The 23,636-nt window shown below is 30.8% G+C and overlaps 1 protein-coding gene across 1 annotated transcript; it reads left to right on the top strand.

Moving 5' to 3' along the window:
- Positions 1 to 1,831: 1,831 nt before the first annotated feature.
- On the top strand, positions 1,832 to 17,294 carry LOC142627943 (uncharacterized). Its single transcript, XM_075801845.1, has 10 exons — positions 1,832 to 2,037; positions 2,192 to 2,351; positions 2,892 to 3,101; positions 6,004 to 6,248; positions 6,811 to 6,973; positions 13,830 to 13,972; positions 14,088 to 14,247; positions 14,408 to 14,623; positions 14,752 to 14,996; positions 17,015 to 17,294. Exons 1-10 carry the CDS (start codon positions 1,832 to 1,834, stop codon positions 17,292 to 17,294), a joined length of 2,028 nt encoding a protein of 675 aa, XP_075657960.1.
- Positions 17,295 to 23,636: the final 6,342 nt, after the last annotated feature.

Raw genomic sequence — 23,636 nt, 5'->3', positions numbered from 1 at the left:
GAAAATTTTAAACATCAATTACTAAAATCAAAATTTAGTGGGTATAATTCTTATTTTAGATTTTAATTTATAACACAAAAATTGGGGATTCTAAATTTCTTCCTTTATTTTTTTATTTTAAGTAAGTGCATCTGTTTTTTGGTTGTAAAGTCTAAAAAAAAAGATTTCTATTCCACCATTTGTAGTATGCTATGTTCAACTTGACTCACGTTAGGATAAATAGACAGGTCTACATTTTGCTCAATAAAGTAGAACGGATTTATGATAGAATTTCTAAAATTTAATATGAATTTGGTGTACACAATATTTAGAAGATTTAAATTTGGAACTATTTCCTAAACTCAACAAATTGCCACAAGTCATGTGTTCATTTAATGAAAGAGAAGTGCTATGCTCACAACATTTTCACAACAAATCATAAGTAGTTAGTTGTTATTGATTCAAATTTGAACCTACCACTGAAATTTTTTTTTTGACCCAATAATAACAACCAGTAACAACGTGCCACATAGAATTTGTTGTGAAAATGTTGTAAAATAACATTTCTCTTAATGGAAAGCTTTTTAATTTCTACTTTTTGTATCAACTTTAAAAGAAATTTATATTTTTGTCATACATCTATATATATATATATATTAATAGGTAAAATTAAGAGAAAATTCAATTAGAATTTGAAATTAGAATTTAATTTTGTACCATGTGTCTAAATTTTAGTGAAGATCATACCATAAATATCCACTTAAGTTTTTTTTTTTTTTTTTTAAATTTTTGTGCAAAGTAAATTAATGAGTGCAAAATACTAAGAATCTAATATTAATGAACTATAAAATTATAATTTAAAAAAACCAATCATATATGTTCTATAAAGATCACCACACAATAAAGATCACCACACGTTCTATCTTATTAAAAATTAGTAAAAAAAAATGATCATAAGTAGTATAAATTTAGGTAAGAATTTTAATATGTGACTAATTATGTTTACTATTTTAAAAAAATAATTTGGCTAATTATTTATATTTTTATGCTAAAAACTGTGTTTAATTTTGAATGTATCTATATGCATACATGTGCTACGTGCTATTTTTTTTAATAATAAAAATTGTGTTTAAATTTAAATGCATCTATGCATTTGCATGAGTAACATATTTATGTTTTTTTTTTTTTGAAAAGGAATGAGTTACATGTTAGTTTAGTATAAAAGTTACCAAAAATATATCTTTTGTCTCATATTTGGTATATAAGCTACAAGAAACTACAGATTATAAAATAAACAGTAAATCTAAAAGCAATCACATTGAGCTCCCTAAAATAGAATAGGACACCAGTAGGTCCAGTACAGACTACAGAGAGTCAAGCCTAAAAAAAAAACCTCAAATTAGATTCTCTCTCTATCTATGATCAAGTGGGTTTTTGATAGTGGCTTTTGTTAGAATCGGATGATTTGGGAGAGAACAAGATGACAAAATATTTGAATAAATAATATCTAAAAATAAATTAGAGTTTAGAATAATGATTCAAATGGGTATATCCTGACAAGTGATTAGCTAAAATAGAAAAACAAAAAATAAATTTTTGTCCTAAATAAAAGGGGGAATCTTAGGTAAGCTAATTTTTTTTTTTTGATGATTAAGTAAGCTAACTTAATGCTCTATATTTATCAAAATCTTGTTATGTTACCCATCCTATTTCTTTCCGATTAACCCATTATGTATTGCAACATTAATAGAATTGAGAATTATTTGACATCTTCTAACACATCAACAAATCCCTTGCACGCTATCCACCTAAGGCTTCTTCTTCTTTTTTGTCATCATTGTATTTGTCCATAATGCAATTTCTCACATTTATTTTCTACTTTACGGTGACTCTCTTCCTTTTCCTAAATGTGTCCAATGCAAAAGGCAAAAATGCCACGAGTATCCTAGTTGATCAGTCAGGCAAGGGACATTTCAAAACAGTGCAAGAAGCCATCGATTCAATCCCATCAAATAACAACAAATGGACAATTATCCATCTCAATGCTGGTACTTACAAGTAAGCATTAGTATATACTAAAATATAACTCCAATTTTTATTTATAAGCTATCCATTCAATTTCAGTCACTATATATATATATATATATATATATATATATATATATATATATATATATATATATATATATATATATATTCTGCTGTTGTGTAGAGAAAAAGTTCAAATCCCCAAAGAAAAACCATACATTATCCTTAGGGGAAAGAGTAGAGATACGACTGTAATCGAATATGGTGATTATGGGAACTCCATGGAAAGTTCTACCTTCAAGTTGTTTGCTGACAATTTTATGGCTCGTGGTATCACATTCACGGTTAGGCAACTCAAAAACTTAATTTCATCTTGGGCTATCACTGATATCTAATAAAGATTAAAAGAGAACTAAAAAGTTTCTATAGAATAACGGACAAAGTTTAGTTATAAAATTGATTGTAATCTAAGGTTACAACCTTACTCAATATCATCAACATTATCATATATCTTGAAAATTTAATTATTAGATTGCAAGTTTTTTACGTTTTTAATACACGTCAATTTTGTACCAATCAAATATTATTTTCTATATAATCTATAAAATTATATTTTATACATAATTTTAAACAACAAAAATTTGTAATTTAAACAATTTATTGATGACATAGTTATTCATCTTTAATTTTCTAGAAATTTTGTAAGCACGAAAGATATAAGAAGAACATATAATCTAATGATGAATTTGTCAAAATTCATATATAATAAAAAAAATATTAAATAAGGTTATAGTAGTCTAAAACTACAACTAATTTTGTAGTTTAAAAATACAAAAGAATTCCAAAATTTCTTTATTTGCTTATTTTCCTTAAATCTTTGCTAGAATACATATGACCTCGGGAACGATGAGGCGGAAAAAGTTACATGGGCACCAGCGGCCCTTATTCAAGCAGACAAAGCATCATTTTTTGGGTGTGGTTTTGTTGGCATACAAGATACACTCGCTGACTTAACAGGTAGACACTATTTTAAGAACTGCTACATTGAAGGTTCAGTGGACTTCATCTGGGGTTATGGGCAATCACTTTATGAGGTTAGAATCAACCAAGCTAATTATATCATATTTCTTTTACCATTAAGTGTAGGAAATATCTTAGAAAATTTTTATGGGAAATAAAAAGGTTACTGATTTTTTTTTTTTTTTTTACAATTTCTTATATTTTTCAAAAAAATGGTATTAAAATTTTCTTAAAATAATTCATTAACAAATGAATTTTAACATTTGTAATCAACATCATTAACACTATGATTGTAGTTAATGGGTCATTCAATCAAAGTCCCTTAATCATATTACCAAATATATATATATATATATATAGTTAATTGTGAACCAATAAATACCCTAGAACTATGTTCGTTTCACAAATAATTTTTTATATTAAAAAAAAATGTTCTACCAAAAAAATGTTTTAACCTTATTATAATCATTCTAGCTTTCATTAATTTTTTAATAAACTGCAATTTCACTCTTTTTTTTTTTTTTTTTGGGCAGAAAGAACTGCAATTTCACTAAGAATCGAAAGCAGTATAATTTATAGCTTTCACTATCTCACACATAGTACTATCTATATCTATATAAAAACAAAACCGTAAATTATATCATATTTCTTTTTACCAATAACAATGAGAAGGTTATCCTACGCATATTTCAAAACTATTTTATGAAGCTAAAATATTTTCGTCCTCTTTAATGGATGTCCTAAAAACATAAGATTAGCAAATATTTTTAGAAACTTTTTATGATAAATGAAAAAAGTAATTGATTTTTTTGACCATTTTATATTCCCAAAAAAATGGCAATAAAATTTTCCTAAAATAATGTATTAACAAATATTTTGAGGATACCCATTAACCGGATCCATAGTAACATTTGTAATCAACATCATTACCACTATGATTGTAGTTAATAGGTCATTCAATCAAAATTCCTTAATCATATTATCAAATATATAAACATAATTTTTTTTAACGTTCTACCAAAAAATGTTTTAAACTGGATTATAATCATTATAGCTTTCATTATTTTTTTTAATAAACTGCAATTTCAATAAGAATCAAAAGCAGTACATTTATAGCTTTCACTATGTCACACATAGTAGTAGCTATATATACATATAAAAAAAAAAAAGGAAACAAAAACCTAAGTTGAGATAGTGAGCTTTTGTCATGAGCCTTGTTCTTTAAAAAGAGAATTGTGTTTGATGAAAAAAAATATTATATGAATTTATTGCTGAGCATCATATACAATAAAATGAGTTTTTCATATATATATATATATATATATATATATATATATATTCTTGGCCCCCTTCACAAATTTTTTTTTTACAAATTAGCCCATGATATTCAATGAAAAATATTTTCGTCCATCCCTTTTGCCCGTTTGCCTAAAGAATAAGAAGAAAACCTTTGGACCAAAATAAAATAAAATACCCACACACACACACACACACACACACACACATATATTCTTGGCCCCCTTCACAAATTTCTTTACAAATTAACCCATGATATTCAATGAAAAATATTTTCGTGCATCCCTTTTGCCTGTTTGCCTAAAGAATAAGAAGAAAACCTTTGGACAAAAAAAAAAAATACCGACACAATCAATCACAAATCCAGTCTACTCTTTTTTGATAAACAAAAAAAGGGGGCGAGGACGATCATATATGTGGCTTACCCCCCAGGGCATGACCTGATAAGGGCACCCTATCGCTGGAGAATGTTGGATTGAGTCATAGCTACTGTGACTGGGGTGCCATAGATCTCACTCTAGCACCCCAAGAGAGCCAGCGGAGGAGGCGCAAAGCATGCTAAGAACCTACCCCCCACATGGTATCCGTCACGACTCAAACGAGGGACCTTGTGCATGCTTGCGGGATCTCACACTAACTGGGTCACCCCTCCTGGGGCACAAATCCAGTCTACTCAATAGCCCCAAGAATAACAATAATAACCTATAGACTAACCAAAACTAACAACAAAATAAACCATATAATCGGTCTAAACAAAAATACATACAAAACAAACACAAGTCCTAATTTTTACCCATTTCTGCATTTCACTACGTCTTGCTCTCTTTACCATCTCAGTTGTTAACTATAGTTTAAACGTTTGCTTCCATTTTCTCTACTTTGTCAAGCCAGCAATGCTACAGCAGTGGTACTTTTTTTTTTTCTTCTCATTGCTGCCTTAATATTTTTGAGAATCATGATATTGTGTTGTTGTGATTATTTGCCTTTTTGTTTCCGAAATTATTTGACTGCCTTTAATAAATACAGTATTAACTAACTCCAACTCCAAAATATGTGAAATGTAATATATTATAAGACTTTTTAAAAAACTCTATATATATTACTTTTGTGTTCGTGTATTTTAATAAATATTACTGTTTCCTACAAAAAAAAAAAAAATTATTTAGTTGACATGTAGATATATGATTGATCTTGCAAAGTGTATTAGTTTTGTTTGATAATTGATAGAGAACTTTAAAATAAAAAATAAAAAAATTGTTTTACTGCTGTAATTCAGAACAATCAATAAATATTCTATCGTTTTTAGCTTAATTTGTTTTCAAAAAAACACCAAAGTGCAAATTGGAGTGGCTGTTGACAATTTTTTTTAGTTAATACCAAAATACAGTTTTTTTTTTTTTTCATTTTACTAATTTTCAGCACAATACAACCATAAGATATAGAATAATATATATATATATATATATATATATATATATATATATATATATATATATATATATATATATTTATCATATTTTTGGCACAATAAATTTTTAAGAATTTATTATTATTATTATTATTTATGCTTTGGCCCTCCAATTTAGAATCCTGGTTCCGTCCGTGATTATACAAAACATCATCTAGTTAATCTTATATCACATACTCCCCTTGACATTACTTAATATATTTTGTGTGTAGAATTGTGAATTACATGTTAAGGCAAAAAGTATAGGCTTGGGGAAAGCTTATATCACAGCTCAAGGCCGAGAACGAGAACAAGATACCAATGGTTTTGTGTTTAAGAATTGTAGAGTAACAGGATCTGGTCCTGCATATTTAGGGAGAGCATATAGAAGCCATGCGAGAGTTGTGTTTTACCAGTCAACTTTCGACAACATTATTGCCCCAGAAGGTTGGGATGCATGGCATAATAAGGGAAAAGAGTAAGTTCTTCTTCTTCTTCTTCTTCTTCTTCTTCTTTTTCTCCACTTTACATTCATCTTATAAAATGTTTGACTGATCTTGATAAGCTACTGTTTCTTTTAAAAGGTTAAGTTAATAGGAGATGGTTAATTTAGAGATCATTTGGCATTATGATTTCATTGAGAAAAAGAGTGATTTTAAATGAAAATGCAAATATACAAGAAAAAAAAAGTCAGAATTGTATTTTGAAAAAAAAAAAAAAATACAAAAACCCCATATAGAATTCCATTTGGCTTTTGTCTTTTGAAAAAAAAAAATTAAAATCGAGAAAAAAGTCTATTTTCAAATCGCAGCACACAGTATTTTTCTAGATTCATTCATAAAAAAAATTGTGTTTTCACATTACAATTTTTCACAACAACACATTTCACAGTTTATCAAAATTCATGTTCTCAGAACGCAACATTTAAATTTCATTGTTTTTCTTCTAAATGCACTTTTTTTCAAATAGTTGACCTATTTTTTGAACGAATATTGAGAAAGACTTTTCTTTTTTTCTTCTGTGTTATTGTTGTTGTATAGGGGAGAAAGCACATTTGCAGAGGTGGACTGCCAAGGACCAGGGGCAAACATGTCGAAACGTGTGAAATGGGTGAAAACGTTAGCCTTAGAAGAATTGGAACAGCTTGTCACTCCAAAATTATTCATAGACCATGGAAATTGGTTGGGAGGACAACTTCGTTTTGTATAATCGCACACAATCCGTGTTTATAATATTTTTTTGATCTTGTTAATGAGTGTCCTAAGGACACAAGTTAAAGAATAATAAATACTCAATTATGAACTATAATGCATAATTTAAATTAAAAATATATATATATATATATATATATATATATATATATATATATACATGTGTCAATAATTCAATGTTGTGTAGGAATAAATTTATTGTGGTTGTATGTGGGTTTTTTTTTTTTTTGCAAACATCTGGGCTCTACCCATTTTTTTTACTCTCCTCCATACAAAGTTTTCCTTCCTTCCTAAAATCTTTACAACCATATAGACCCTTAAAGCTGCTAACAAATATAGAAAAATGATATAGTTTTATAGAAAAAATACTTTTTAGAATATGACTCATCTTTTAGAAAACATTATTGCCAAAACAAACGGAGCATATAACAATTTAGTTTACAACATTTTAATTATTATCTATGATTCTTTAATATTAGGATTTGAATGAAATCATTAAAGTTGTCTTATAGGGTATTACAGATGATTCCTGTCAATGATTAAGTTGTGGCTGTTTAAACAATTTGAAACGTAAATGATATCGCTTGACTACTAAAATGTTTACGAGTTTATTTAAGATGCATATTGAGCACTAATCAAACTAAGATAATATTGTTCCATTTACTGAGAAAATATATTGCTAAAACATAGGCTCTCACTGTAACCTAAACCAAACAAATGAAGAAATTTATTCAAAATAGTTCGAATTACCCAAATTACATGTAATATATGTAGTTATACTGTGGAGCTAGACTCAAACACAGATATATGTAGTTATATATGTAGACAACATGGCATTAAAAGGCTTAGAGATTTAGACTAGAGCATATCTAAGAACTTGTTCCCAATAACATATAATAAGTATGGGAATTGTGCATTGCATACTTGATCTCTTCATGTGAGAACGCTGTAGCATTCCAGTCAGGGCATTGGCTAATTAGTGGACGAGGGGAAAAAAAAAAAGTAACTAATTTTTTGATAGCTTAATTTTTTATTTATTTTTTATGAAAGTAATATAAAAAATTTCTTAAAGTTGGCAATTAATAAATGCTCTAAGAGTACCTATTAATATAATTCTAAAAAAAGTTAGATGAACAACACATATATGAACAAGAAATTCATTAGAAAAACTAAAAATTTTTGCATCTAAGAAAATTAGAAGAATAAATTTTAAGTAAAAAAATTATTTAAATAAATTTAATTATATAAAAGACCTTAGGCCCCACAAACCCTTGAGCCGCCCTTGGTTGCTGAGAAAGCTAGAGTAGGAAAGGAGAAGTTTAGTGGTTGGTTGCCATGAAGGTGCAATAAAATGCTAGAAAAAGCTCTTTGATTGGATTTTTCTATTTATAAAATTGAAAATTTAATTTTTTTTGTATTCATTTTGTTAATTTAAATGTTGACGTGTTATTTTTTTAATATATATATATATATATAATTATTATTATCATTTTATTAAACATCTATACTATACCTCCATTATACTTACTCTCTAAACTACATGAATGCCCAATCACCCTCCTGAACTAATGCCCTTGTAACACTTTGTACCTTACCTTCTATTTGATAGTTAAGTTGGACGGAAAAACTCACATGACTGACATGTGTTGAAGCCTTCCTAACTAGATCGCAATGGCATGTGGGGTTGGGGTAGCTCTAGATGCCAACGACGATTTAAGTTGGTCTATACATGGTTGGGGCTTATGTTCATTGGGTCTATGATTCAAGTGGGTTTGTGGTAGTGGTGTTTTTTCGAATGAGATGACGAAGGAGCTAGAAATAATAAAAATTAATTGAAGAAATAATATTTAAAAATAAATTAGAGTTTAGAATAGAGAATCACTTAACTAAAATAGGGGGGAAAAAGGTTTATCGTTACCCCAAAATAGATGATAAACTTTAGGTAAGCTAATGTGAATGCTCTATATTTGTCAAAATCTTGTCACATATTCTATTTCTTTTCAATTGACTCATTTTATCTTGCAACGTTGATACTTTTAAATTGAGAATTTGTTCATCTTCTAACACATCGTTCAACTAGTTAAATATTTTTTTTGTCACCATTGCATTTTTCCATAACTCAATCTCCTTCATTTATTTTCTACTTTATATTGAGTCTCTTCCTTTTCGAGTGTCCAAGGTATAAGACAAAAGTAATGCCAAGAGTATCCTAGTTGAACAGTCAGGCAAGGGACATTTCGATACAGTGCAAGAAGCCATCGATTCAATCCCATCAAACAAAAAACAATGGACAATTATCCATCTCAATCCTGGTGTTTACAAGTAAGCATTACTGCATTAGTACTTGTCATTACTTTTGTCTTGTGCCTTGGACATATTGAGGAAAGGGAAGAGTCAATATAGAGTAGAAAATAAAATGGAGCGCAGCCCTTACAGGTGTCTTAAAATTTAGGGTAAACTATGTATTTGGTCTTTATTTTTCACCCATATTTCAATTTGATCACTAGTTTTTCAATTGTGTTAATTTGATTTCTAATTTTTTGATGTCATGTCAATTTAGTACTTGTCGTTATCGTTTGGATAAAAATTGCTGACGTGACAAATGACTAAAATGAAAAATTAGTTTCCGTCAATGTGGCAATGAACTAATTTTTTATTTTGGCCGCTTACCATATCAGCAACTTCCATTCAAAAGATAACAACATGGACTAAATTGATACAACATTAAAAAGTTAAGGACCAAATTAACACAATTGAAAAGTTAAGGACCAAAATAATATATGGTGTAAAAAATAGAAACCAAATACGTAGTTTACCCTAGAGCAGCTCTAATCATTATTGCTAGCTTGTGACCAAAATGGAGATTTGGATTGGGTAAAAACGTATATCATCCTTAGTTGCTCTTTGCTGGTGGCTGAAGCTTCAGCTATAAGATTGGGAACGCAAGTTGCAAGCAGTGAGAATCATGGTAGAGTTGTTTTGGAGAATGACTCAAAGGAATGAATCCTCCATTTATCTCAACCACTTGAGGCCCCAACATGGACTATTGAAGGGCTCGTGCAGGACGTCTATACTCTGTCGATTTCTTTATCTATAAGTTTTCTCTAGCTAGGTCAAAAGAGAGGATAAGGTTGCTGCTCATGCCCTTGCCAAATGGGTTCTATCTTGTAATTTTGCAGGCCTGTTTCATTGAAACTACAACATTAAAAAACACACTGAAACTCTAGCGATTAAAATCAAAATTTCTAAACTACCAACGAATAAAATCAAAATCATTCCAAATTCAGTGGGTGTAATTCTTGCTTTAGATTTTGATTTACACAAAAATTGGGGATTCTAAATAATAATAAAAAGTAAGTGCATTTTTTTTTTGTAAAATCCAAAAATAAGAAATGAATAGATTTATATTCCACCGTTTGTAATATGATCTGTTCAATTGGACTCATGTTAGGATAAAAAGACGGGTTTAGATTTTCCTAAACAAAGTAAAATGGATTTAAGATAGAATTTATAAAATTTAATATGAATCTCATATGCAAAATATTTAGAAGATTTAAATTTGGAAACTATTGTTTCCATCCTAAACTCAACAAGTTGCACAGGCAATATTAATGTGTTCTTTTAGCAGTTTGACCGTTGTGAGATTAATTATGTTATTTGAATAATAAATTTCATGACTTTTATTTTCATAGACTCTCAATCTTAAGAGGATTGTAAACGATTATGAAATGTAGGTTTTTTTAATATATTAGGAGTGAGATTTAATCTAACGGTAAAAATCTCAGTATGTTGAGTAATCACTCGTAGTGTTAAGAGAACACATATTCTTGAGATAAAATTCATAATTTCTTTCTATAAATACACAAAATATCTTCTTGAAATAGTGATTTACAAAATGATAGTTTTTTATAACTGTATTCACTATGGATGTTTCATGGAAGGATCAAATGATATTATATTATAGTCATAGGATATAATTTATTAATAAAAATTAGAGTGCAATTATATTTCCATAGTAGTTGTGGGTGCAAGTGCTCACGATGTGGGTCATCCTCTACTTTCATGGGAAGTACGCCTTGGACTAGGGTGGACCATGGCAAAGGGTGTAAATAGAGTCACCACTTAGTTTAGGTCTAGAAACCATAAACATAACCCCCTTTCATGGAAGGACTAATCTTTACCAGAGTACATGTCCGGAGTTTAGGTATGGGGATGGGAAAGTGTTAGGCACCCAACCCCACTTGACCCAAGAATCAACTTCTTAATCTCATTAAAAGTATATTTAACACATTATTCTAACTCTCTCACACACACACACACACACACACACACACACACACACACACACACACACTCTCTCTCTCTCTCTCTCTCTCTCTCTCTCTCTCTCTCTCTCTCTCGAATGCATCTAAAGCAATCAACATGGAATATTCATCCCTAAACCTAGCATTCATCTATTATGGCATATAAGCATATATCTCCAATGGCAAAAACATCACAAGGTAGATTAGGATAAACATGTTGTAGCATCTAAACCTCAAGATCATGGGATTCAAACAAACATATCATGTTCAACCATATCACATCCATCAACCAAATCAAATGCGTGTTCATACTCTTATGCATGACTTACCTCATTGCATCACAGTACTTATGCATCAATGCATGATCATATTCAGATGCAAGTTCACGATATTCAAGCAATCTAAAACCCTAATAAACTATCAAAAAGATAAAACAAAATAAAACAAGATAAATTAGAGTGGCATAGACTTAAAGATATATAAACTACGTTAAACAAAGACTAAAACATGTAAATAAAAATAAATAAATAAAGGAAAGGCAAACAAGAGTGAGTTAGGGTTTTTGGGCAAGATTATGCATGCGTATACATAGGGCAAGCGTGCACATCCCTACTGTATGCATACGTATACTACAAGTATGTGTATGCATTCAAGGAGCATGAACATGCATACACACACAAAACCCTTATCCCAGATAGAAAAACTCAGAAAACAAAAAATCTAACAACCTAACAAATTCAAAATGAGTTAGTAAACTTCAGAACTCGAAGATCAAGACCAAAAAAAGTCTCGATCAATTAAAACTTGACTTGAGGATGTTTTGGGAGAAACTCCGTCTTTGATTCAATATTTTTTAATGAATCTTATGTGTTTTATCATTAGAATTTGTCCTCTTTGAAAAAGTACATTTTATGGCTTTATATAGTAAAAAAATAGGGGTTTGGGTTGGTTCCTAAATGATGTAGGATTCGTTCAAAACCAAGTTTTAAATGTAGAAAACTTGTTTTACATAGGTTTTGGAATCCTAGCATTTGTACACACGCATGTATGAAGTATGCGTACGCAGAGCTTGAGTATGCATACGCACGCTCTAGAGTTTTCATGGCATTTCTTTTCCAAAAATAGTTTATTTCCTCAAAAAATAAGTTATATTTTCCATAAAAACTTTCCTTAAGTCAATTTTCATCTAATATAGGGGCCCGAGTTGTAAGGGGTACAAAATGCGGTGTCTATAGTGATACTTGTTATATAATTAAAGGTAAATTTGGGTTTAACAAGAGTTAATAGAAGCCCGAAGCCTATTAGAGCTAGAACCTTATTTGTCCATTTCGTCCCATCCTAAGCCACACATTAAAACCCAATTGGGCGGGCCTAAAAAGCTAACCTAATTAGATAATCAGCTATTTATTTTATAAGTATTATAAATAAAATAACTGCACAACCAGTTAAAATGCACATATGATTAAAAGAAGAGAAAATAGTTTTCTTTGGAACATCTCTTGAACATATTTTTCCAAAAAGAAAATCAATGTACATAAGAACAAATTGAGACCACACATCTTGGGCACTATGTGGAATTGAGATGAAGATTGAAGGTCTTCTCCGGAAATACTATCTACTTTTTGTTTTTAATTTTCACTACATCGAGGTACACTTTTTATTTTTTGTTCCAGAATTCAAAAGTGTAAGTTATCTCTCATTAATAAAGTAGATCCTTATGTTGCTTCTATTGCTTGTTTTGTATGGAATGCAAAACTATATTTTCCAACATTTAGATGTTCCAAAATAAAGTAAAATGGATTTAAAATAAAATTTCTAAAATGTAACATGAATTTTTAGAAAGATTTAAATTTGGAAACTACTTTTCCCAACCTAAACTCAACAAGCTGCCGTAGATCATATGTCCCTTTGGCAAAATGCTTTTTTTACTTTGTGCTTTTTGTCTCATCTTAAAAAAAATTAATAATAACAAAAATAGTTTTTATTTTTGGAAGATAAGCTAATTTATATTTATGTTATAAATTTAGCACAAAATTTGTCAAAGATTATATTTTTTGTCTCTTAATTTAAGAAATAAACTACCGGAAACTATGGGTTATCAAACGAAACAACTAATCTAATAGTAATCTAAATACAACTCTCACTCTCTCACCCAAAATGCTAGCTTCCAAAAGTTCTCTCTCCCTTTGTATTCACTAGGTCTATATTTGTGATTTAGGTTGGTTTGTGGTGGTGCCTTATATTCACTAGGTCTATGAACCAAAAATAGGAAAAAAAAAAAGTAGATTTAATTTATCTTATCCTAAAGTAGAAAAGAAATTTAAGGTAAGGGGATGCTCTATATTGGACAAAACCTTGTCACACATTCTATTTCAGTATTTCTTTCCAACTTACTATACATATATATACCTTGCAACATTAAAAACTTTAAATGGGGAATTTAAACTTACAAATTTGTCACCATTGCATTTCTCCATAATGCAATCCCCTACATTTATTTTCTACTTTACACTGACTCTCTTCCTTTGCGTAAATGTGTCCAAGGCACAAAACGAAAGTCTTACCAAGACTATCGTGGTTGATCAGTCAGGCAAGGGACAATTCACCACAGTGCAACAGGCCATCGATTCAATCCCATCAAATAACAAACAATGGACAATTATTCTTCTCAATGCTGGTGTTTACAAGTAAGTCAACATTAGTATATATACTATATAACTACAATTTTCATTTAAAGCTATCCATTAAATTTCAGTCACTGTATAATTTTTTTTTTTTTTTTGTTTCTTTTTTTTTGTCTAGAGAGAAAGTTATGATCGTTAAAGAAAAACCATACATTATTCTTAAGGGAATAGGTAAGAGTTCGACTGTGATCGAATGGGGTGATTCTGGAAACTCCATGGAAAGTTCTACTTTCAAGTTGTATGCTCCAAATTTTATGGCTCGTGATATTACATTCAAGGTTAGGCACTCAAAAAGTTTCATCTTGGGCTAACACAAAATTTTAATAATGGAAAACTAAAAAGTTTCTATTAGCAGGCAAAAATATTTTAAAATAGCAAAAGAATTCCAAGATATGTTTATTTATTTATTAACTTTCCTTATATTCCTGCTATTGCTAGAATACATTTGACCTAGAGATGGTGGATAATGTGATGAAAACCATTACATGGGCACCAGCAGCTCTTCTTTATGCAGACAAAGCATCATTTTATAATTGTGGTTTTGTTGGCATACAAGACACACTCACTGACTTAGTCGGTCGTCATTTTTTTGATAATTGCTATTTTGAAGGTGCAATAGACTTCATCTGGGGTAGTGGTCAATCACTTTATCAGGTTTGAATCAACACGGTTATATCATATTTCTTTTTACCAGTACTAATAAAAGGAAAGTTATTCAGCAAAACATATATATTATCGCATATATACTCCCCCTGACATTATTTTATATATTTTGTGTGCAGAATTCTGTAATTCATGTAAACGCAAAAAGTGTAGGCCTCTTGAATGCTTATATCACTGCTCAAGGTAGAGAAAGTGACAAAGAAACCAATGGTTTTGTGTTTAAGTATTGTACAGTAACAGGAACCGGTCCTGCATATTTAGGGAGAGCATATAGAAACCATTCAACAGTAGTGTTTTACAGGTCAACTTTTGACGATATTATTGCCCCAGAAGGTTGGGATGCATGGTATAATGCTGGAAAAGAGTAAGTTCTTGTTCTTGTTCTTCTTCATTTTACATTCATCTTATAGATTGTTTGGCTGATCTTGATAAGCTAGCATTTGTTTAAAAAGTTTAAGTTAATAGGAATAGTTAATTTAGAGCTCGTTTGGCATTGCGAATTCATGGAGAAAATGAGTGATTTTTAAAAGAAAACACAGAAAAAAAAAAAAAAATAGAGCCATTTGGCCTTTTATTTTGAAGAAAATTACATTTTCTCATGGAGTATTTTACTAGAATCACTAGAAAATTTTGTTTTCACATTATAGTTTTTCACAACAATAACATATTTATTTCTCATATTACCAACGTTCATGTTTTCAAATAGTTGAGCCATTTTTTAAAAGAATTTCGAGCAAGTAAAAATTTTATTTTCTTCTGTGTTCTTGTTGTATAGGGAAAGTATCACATATGCAGAGGTGGATTGCTATGGACCGGGGGCAAACAAGTCGAAACGTGTGAAATGGGAGAAAAAATTATCATCGGAAGAAATGAAAAAGTTTATCTATGCAAAATTGTTCCTAAACCAAGATAATTGGATAGAAGAACAACTTAAGCATGTTTAATCGCACAGTTTTCAACATGTCTAAGCATGTGTTTGCTATAATTCCCTTCAACTATCACATTTTTGTGGTATTTTTTAGTGTTGCAATCATGAGCTAGTATGTAATTAATGCTCAATAATTATGAGTTGTAATGCACACTTTTTAAAGAATAAAAAAACTCATTCATTATGGTTGTATACTGTTTAAGTTCTAATTTTATGTAAGTTGGCAAACCAAGAACAAAAACATTTCTAGTTTAAGTGTTAGACAATATTGCTCATGATGGCTCAAGTCAAAATTCAAGAACAGTCAAACTACAAAAAGATAAATTTAGAATTTGCAAGGCTCGATAGATAAAAAAAAAGGCTCGACCGATCTAAGGTCATGTTCTGCAGAATTTTATTCAGGCCCAAAGCCCGCGAAAATGTTTAGGCTTTGTGTCTAACTCTACCTAGTATAAAGGAAAACCCTAAGTACATTTCAAAAGTTCTTGGAAGTCTTGTGAGTTACTCCTGTAAGATTTGTGTGGTTTTTATTGCCTTCTAACTCAATAAGCATCTACCACGACGAAGATCCATATACAAGAACTGGTAGAATAAGTTGCTGCATACAAGATCAACTAATACTGATTATCTAAAGCTTTGAGTGAGATCTCATAGTCACAAATGGGGGTGTTTGTGTGCGACAACTTTAGATAGAAGAGTTCGTGGATTCGGAGTTGTGTGTGGTCATGTGAGTAAGTACTATTAGACGTAGCATTAGATTTAGGGAAAAATCTATTGTAAAACTTTCATTCCATCATAATGAATTTGTTGTCTTAAGCATAGTTTAAGTTAAATCCTCCCCAAGTTTTCTGCCTTAAAACTATTGGTTTCATTGGTTTTCTTGAGCATCATATCGCTGTCTTCTTTACTTTTCCACACTTAGTGATATGATTGTTTATGTTTAACCTAAATCTAAGTAATAAACCTAAGTAACAACTTGGTTAGTTAATTAGATTAAACAATTTGGTTTACAGGGGTCTAAACGAACTAACAAGTGGTATCTGAGCGGGTTAGCTCTTGATTAGGTAGTTTTACCTTAAGTTGATCCTTGACCCCTGCTAACATAGAACATGGTTACTCTCTAGTGATCCCTCCCCACTTCGTTGGGAATAACTATGCCTATTAGAAGGTGAGGATGAAAGCTTTCTTGAAATCTCTAGATGAGAGTGTTTGGATGTCGATGGAATTTGGTTGGGAAAGGCCTGCCATTCCTGTGGATCAATGGTCTGATGCTCAAAAGGAAGCTGCTAGCTTTAATACTAAGTCTATGATGCGATATTCAATGTTGTTTCTATAGAATAATTCAAAAGGATTTCTAATGTGGAGATAGACCATACTGCTTGGAATATCCTGCAAACTGTGCATGAAGGCACCAAGACAGTAAAAATTAAAAAATTGTAACAATTGACTTCTAGGTTTGAGAGCATTAGAATGACAGATGATGAGACTTTTGATGAGTTTTATGCCAAATTGAATGACATCGTTAACTCTGCTTTAAATCTGGGTGAAGTATATGACCAACCTAAGATAGTTAGGAAAATATTAAGATCTTTAACTGAAGACTTTAGACCCAAAGTCACTGTCATAACTAAGAGCAAAGATGTGGACACTATCCTTGTTGATGAACTTGTCGAATCCCACCAATCTTATGAGTTTGACCTACCCGAAACTAACAAGTCCAAATCCTTGACCTAGAAATCTGTAGATGATGTTAATGGAGATATGTTTGATGATGAAATAACATCTATATAGATTTCCTATCTTGACAAATATTTTTAAAATAATAATAGAAGGGCAAGAAATTGAAACATTGTTGACACTAAGAATGTGAAGAAAACTGAACAAACTAAAAATAACTCTTCAGAAGAATCAAAATATAAGGTTGTTCAATCTACTAACAATTCATTAGGCCAACAATGTTTTGGTTGTCAAGGGTATGGTCATGTAAGGTCTAAATGTCCCATATACTTAAGGTCAAAGGGTAAAGCTATGGTTGTTACTTTTACTGATGATGAAGAATCTAGTCATGAGTCTAAAAGTGATCAAGAAGAGAATTTCATAGTTTTCACTGCTATTGTTGTAATTGGTGAATCATAAATTGTTAAGGAGAACTCTTCTAATGGGGAATTCTCTAAAGATGCTGACTTGCAAGAGACTTACAACAAGCTATATACAATTGTAGCAAAAGATGCTATGAATGTGGACCTAGGTTTGAAAAAGATAGACACTCTTGAACATGAAAAGAAAAATCTTTGGTCAAATTTTTTGATGCTAATGAACTCATAACTACCTTTAAGATTGAGAACATGTCCTTGATTAAGTAAGTTAAAGTTTAGAATCTGAATTAATTGTTGCTAGAGAACAAATTGGTCGGACTTCTAGTTCTAAACTTGATAACATGCTGAGTATTCAAAAATCTACATCTAAAAAGTTTAGGTTAGGTTATGTTGAGAGTGGGTTGTCTTCTGTCGTGACTCTTACCAAGTTTCCTCCTAGATCTATGCCTAAACCAGGAGTTAGGGTTCCTAAGGAAGAGGTCCTAGTTACTAGGAAAATTAGGATAGATCTAAGTGACACCAAAACCAAGAAACCAACTCATCCTGTAGGTAAGAAATAGCATAAGCCTCAATGGTTTTGTCACTTCTATGGTGGAGCTAAGCATACTCACCCAAACTACTTCTAGTTGCAAGCTAGCAAGCAAGCGACTAAACCAAAAGTGCATGTGCCAAAAGCACAAGATCCCATGACACATATTCATGAATTGGTAAAGGCTTTCAGCCTCTATGCCAATTTTGGAGTAGATTAACAATCTCATGTGTCTAGAAACTCCAACCTCAGTGTGGATGAGTCTGTTTGACACGGTCCTTGTGGTTATCTCTCGATCCTTTGGAAATTTTTTTTTTTAGGATTTTATTTTCTACGTTTCATTTATGCATTTCATTCGAGGGTTGTTTAGGATGTCTTTAAGTGTTTTTTAAAAAAATTTAAAAAAATAGAAAATTAAAAAATTAAAAACAAAATTGTATTGCACACCATCATATGTGTAATTAAGGTTGGCCAATGAAATTTACATTTCATGTATATGTACCTTACTTAGCTTTGATGAGCTATTTTTTGCACTTTGCTAGTTTGTGCTATTTGTTAGTCTTTGAACAAACAATCTAGATTTTGATGTCACATGTTTTGATTGTAAGGACTAAAAAATTTTAGGAGAAAAGCATAAATAACACCACTGTTACTAACCAATCATTAACACCTATGTGCAAATTATAAAAGTTGTGCTTGGTAAGGTGTAACACTTGCACAGCAAGATAAAATGAGGTGTTATTTAAAAATAAATGTGTAACAAGGGTATTTTTTTCTATCTCCTATATGCCCATGCATGATTTCTTTGACTATTCTCAAAAGAAAAAAAAAAAAAAAGGAATCAAAAGAAAAAGAAAAAGGCAAAAAGAATCAAAATGCTTTTAAATGATTGCAAGCATGCTTTCTAGGAGATGTGAGAATTATATGATATAACTTTTTAGGTGATAGTCACTTTCAAACCAATGTGACTAATAATCTAGAAAGTTTGTTCAATTACTATCTACATATCACATTTTCTACACTTTTTACGCGTATTAGTTGCTCACACTACTTGTAAATCATTGATAAATTCTACATATGACTGTGTTGAGTAATCTGGCCATCTCTGATCACTCATAAAGTGATGTTTAAATCAATTGATTTTTGTCTCTTTTGTGTGGAAAATTTTGAAAATTTGAGAGAAAAATGCTTTTGAAAACTTTTGGAAGTGTTCATGTGCATTACATGCCAAAAAAATTGGTTTTAGTTGTTTTTTAGCAAAATTTCTAGGTTTTTGAAATCTCAAAATTTTTCGCTAGTTCGATCGACCAAAGCAGATCCTTGAAAGATAAAAAATGTCCAATTTTTAGGCCAAAAGTCTTTGTCTCTCTCGATTGGTCTTTGATTAGTCAAAAATTTTAAAACCCTCCTTCGATCGCTGTTCGATTCCTCTAAACTGATCGAATTCAAAAATTTCGAATTCTTAAGGGTTTGATAGATCAGCTTTTGTCCTATTCTCTTATTTTCTTTGATTCCACTCAATACCTTCTTAGAATTTTCTTTTTCTTTTTCGAGTCAAAGCATCAATGGTTTTCTTCTACGTATTAGGCATGACTCTTTTACTCTTTCTTTCTTTTTTTATTTTTTTTTTATTATCAAATTGCATACATTTCATGCATAAATCATTCAAATTTCTGAACTTTTCACACTTAGGAAATTTTCGGGTTTTAGATGTTTTTAAGTGTTTTGTTTTAAAATGATCATTGGGTTTTTGTCTATGCGTGATAGATACATGATTCCTCTGCTTTAATTTGAACAATTTCATGGATTGTGAATTTTTTTGAAATTAGGGTTCATGTGTTTATGAGAAATTTGGGGATTTTGTTCAATTGGGTTAAATTGAGTAAAATTGACCATTTATATTGATTAATTGTTTGATTATAAGATTTTTTAAACTTGTTGTGATAATAAATTTGTCAATTTGTGTGTTTTTGAAAAATTAGGGTTTATGCTCTTCATAAATTGGGGTCTTTATATAAAACTTGATTTTTTGGGTTAATTTTTCAAAATTGTGAGAATTTGAACACGTCAATGTATTATCTCATGCATCATTTGAGTCTATGCTTCATGCATCATGTAGATTTTAAAGATTGCATACATATCTTGTTTCTCTCTTTCTCTCTCTAATGTAGTGTACCCTTGGTTTTGTGTTTCTGTTTTGTTTTCCTCTCTCTTTAGATCTTAGAAATGGCCCCTAAGAAATCTAAAAATATCAAAACAAAAGCCAAAAGAGTTGCAGGGTCCACTTCTGCCTTTGATGAGGATTTTGATCAAATTAGGTTTAGTACTCTCCAAAATGCTCAAAAGTTTGAGACAATGGTTAAGTATAGGTCTATTTGGGGTGATAGGTAGATTAACCTAGATGAGTTGGACTATTCTATAAAACACAATCTAGAGTCTAGGAGCTAGTTATCTTTGTGTTTTGATCTTGTGCTCCAACCTAATTCTACTTGAATCTCTCTACCCATTCTACTTCATCCAGTGGTCACTACTTGACTACTTGGATTTGAGGTGAAGAATTTCATATTACTAAAAAGATAGTATTTGAAGCTCCTTCAATGCCTCTTGTTCAGAGACTTACTTACCCATACATTGAGTCTCCTTCCTTGGATGATGTCATGTCTCTTCCCTATGGAAGACTTGTCACTTGGGGATCTAAGCTTAGACTCAATTCTTGTGAGTCAACTGAGGTTAACTATTTGTTGTTTAGGATAGCATGCCATCACATATTTCCTATTTCTCATGTGTATACCATTCCTATAGATAGGTGTATCTTCTTGTATGCTCTCATCACTGATGGTTCCATTTGCTTTCCATCTCTCTTTATTCAAACCATTGTTGAGGTACATAGGAACAAATCTTGGAAACAAGGTCTATTATTTCCAGTCTTTATCCACAAGATCTTAGACTACTTAGAGTTACAATGTTTTCCTTCCCTAGAGTTGGTCCATCTCATTGCACCTATAGGAGCTACCTTTCTCAAACAGCGTAGTGCACAAAAGAAGACTATTGAACCAAGTGCCGGTACAACAAAAAGACCGAGAGTAAAGTCTACAGCTGAGGATGTTTCTACTGATCCTCCTGCCAAGGATGTACCTATTGACCCCACAACTTTTGTTCTAGATGATGATGATGAGGATGACTCTAATTTGGATGCTGATGATGTTGGTCCTACATCCTCTCCTTCTCTCCTTGACATGATGGAGACACTCATGATGACTCAGGCAGCTTATGGACAGTTATTAGATGACCTTATATCATATGTGGCAGCCTTGAGAGCGGATTTTGCTGAGTATAAGAGATCTTTTCTGCCTCCTCCCTCGAATTCTTGATGGCAATGCGTAACAAAAAGAAGGAGTAGATGTGCAAGCTCTTGTACTTAGGGGGAGAGGTAATTTTGTATTTAGGGGGAGTTGTCTCTGTTTTCTATTTTTTGTTTTTGATTATTATGTTATGCATATTTTTTGGTTATGTACTTGTTTTACAAACTATGATTATTCTTATTGATACTATGACTATTCTCTTGTATATCTTGTTTTTAATTTTCTTTGTGAAATCAAGTTCAAATTACGTTTTATACTATATTTTCCACACATGCATTATTGGTTTGTTTTCAGTGTTTCAAGAATTTACAAGTTAATTATTTCATCATGCTGCTACCTATTATTACAACTTATAGATAGTGGATTTTGACTGAATCATACTAGAGCAATAACTTGTATTGAGTTAGTTCTTGAATTGAGAAATTATGTTTATGTATGTTTTGTCACGGATTGCCAAATGGGGAGATTGTTGGGTACTAAATATTTAGAAATAAATGTTTAGGTTCTAATTTTATGTAAGTTGGAAAACCGAGAACAAAAACATGTCTACTTTAAGTCTTAGACATTGCTCATAACGGTTCAAGTCAAGATTCAAGAACAATCAAGCTACATAAAAATGAATTCAAAACTTGCAAGGCTCGACCGATCGAAGATCGTGCTCTGCAAACTTTTATTCAGGCCCAAAGCCCCCGAAAATGTTTAGGGTTTGTGTCCGACACTACCTAGTATAAAAGGAAAACCCTAAATATGTTTCAGAAGTTATTGGAAGTCTTCTGAGTTACTCCTATGTGATTTGTGAGGTTTCTGTAGCCTTCTAATTCAACAAGCATCTATCGGAAAGAAGATCCATATACAAAAGCTGGCGGAAAAAGTTGCTACATACAAGATCAACTACTACTGATGATTTAAAGTTTTGAGTGAGATCTCAGAGTCACAAATGGGGGTGTTTGTGTGCGACAAATTCAGATAGAAGAGTCCGTGAATTCGGAGCTGCGTGTGGTCATGTGAGTAAGTACTACAAGAGATAGATTTATATTTAGGGAAAAATCTATTGTGAAATTTCATTCTATCATAGTGAATTTGTAGCCTTGAGGATAGTTTAGGTTAAATCCTCCCTAGGTTTTTTACCTTGAAACTGTTGGTTTCATTTATTTTCTTGGGTCATCATATCGCCGTTTTCTTTACTTTTCCGCACTTAGTGATATGATTATTTGTGTCTAACCTAGATCTGAATAATAAAACTAAGTAACAACTTGGTTAATTAATTAGGTTAAACAATCTGGTTTATAGGAGTCTAAAAAAACTAACAATATATATATATATATATATATATATATATGTATATATATATATATATATATATATATGTATGTATATATAAAAGTTTGTGTGTGTATAGTTTAACCTTTTTTTTTTTGAAAAATATATAAAAACATTATTTAATAAAGTATTAAATATATCTTAACTACTAAGGTTGTATCTTAACCACTAACCTTAGGGCATTTGTTAACAAAATTATTAAACAAATAATTAAATATGTGTGTGTTTTCCAATCTTCCTACATGTTCACTTCTTTTTCCTCTATATAAAGAATCTTCATGGCCCAATATATTGGACCATTTCCTTAATCCTTGTTGTCGTACATGGTGATTAATTCTTGGGTTAATTAATCTCTAGGTAAACTGAGTTGAGATAATATTTGTTTCCACTATATAGTTTCAAGTAAAATAGTGATCAAGTTAAATGAATATGATGTGAACCAGGTATTGACTCCATACATCAAAACCATTTGGTGTATTGGTCTAATGTTTAAAAAAAACAATCATCTTAATGGAGACTTCATAAGTTGAAATTATATTATATTTAAAAATTGGTTGAAATTCTATCATATTTAAAAAAAGAAATGAAAAGGAGTAAAGTGTTGACTGAATACATAAAAGAGGCAAATAAAATTTTGGTGACAGAGTTGAATTGGCTGGAAATTAGCATGGTTATCAGTATCCCAATCCAGATCTTAGGGTCAATCCTAAGATTTGACACCCCTAAGCTGTCCTAAATCTCACAAGGATCTCTACTAAGGTCAAATCTG

This window comes from Castanea sativa, chromosome 3 (assembly GCF_040712315.1).
Source record: "Castanea sativa cultivar Marrone di Chiusa Pesio chromosome 3, ASM4071231v1".
Taxonomy (NCBI): domain Eukaryota; kingdom Viridiplantae; phylum Streptophyta; class Magnoliopsida; order Fagales; family Fagaceae; genus Castanea; species Castanea sativa.
The sequence above is the reverse complement of the archived record's forward strand: the minus strand, read 5'-3'. Positions and strand labels throughout refer to the sequence as shown.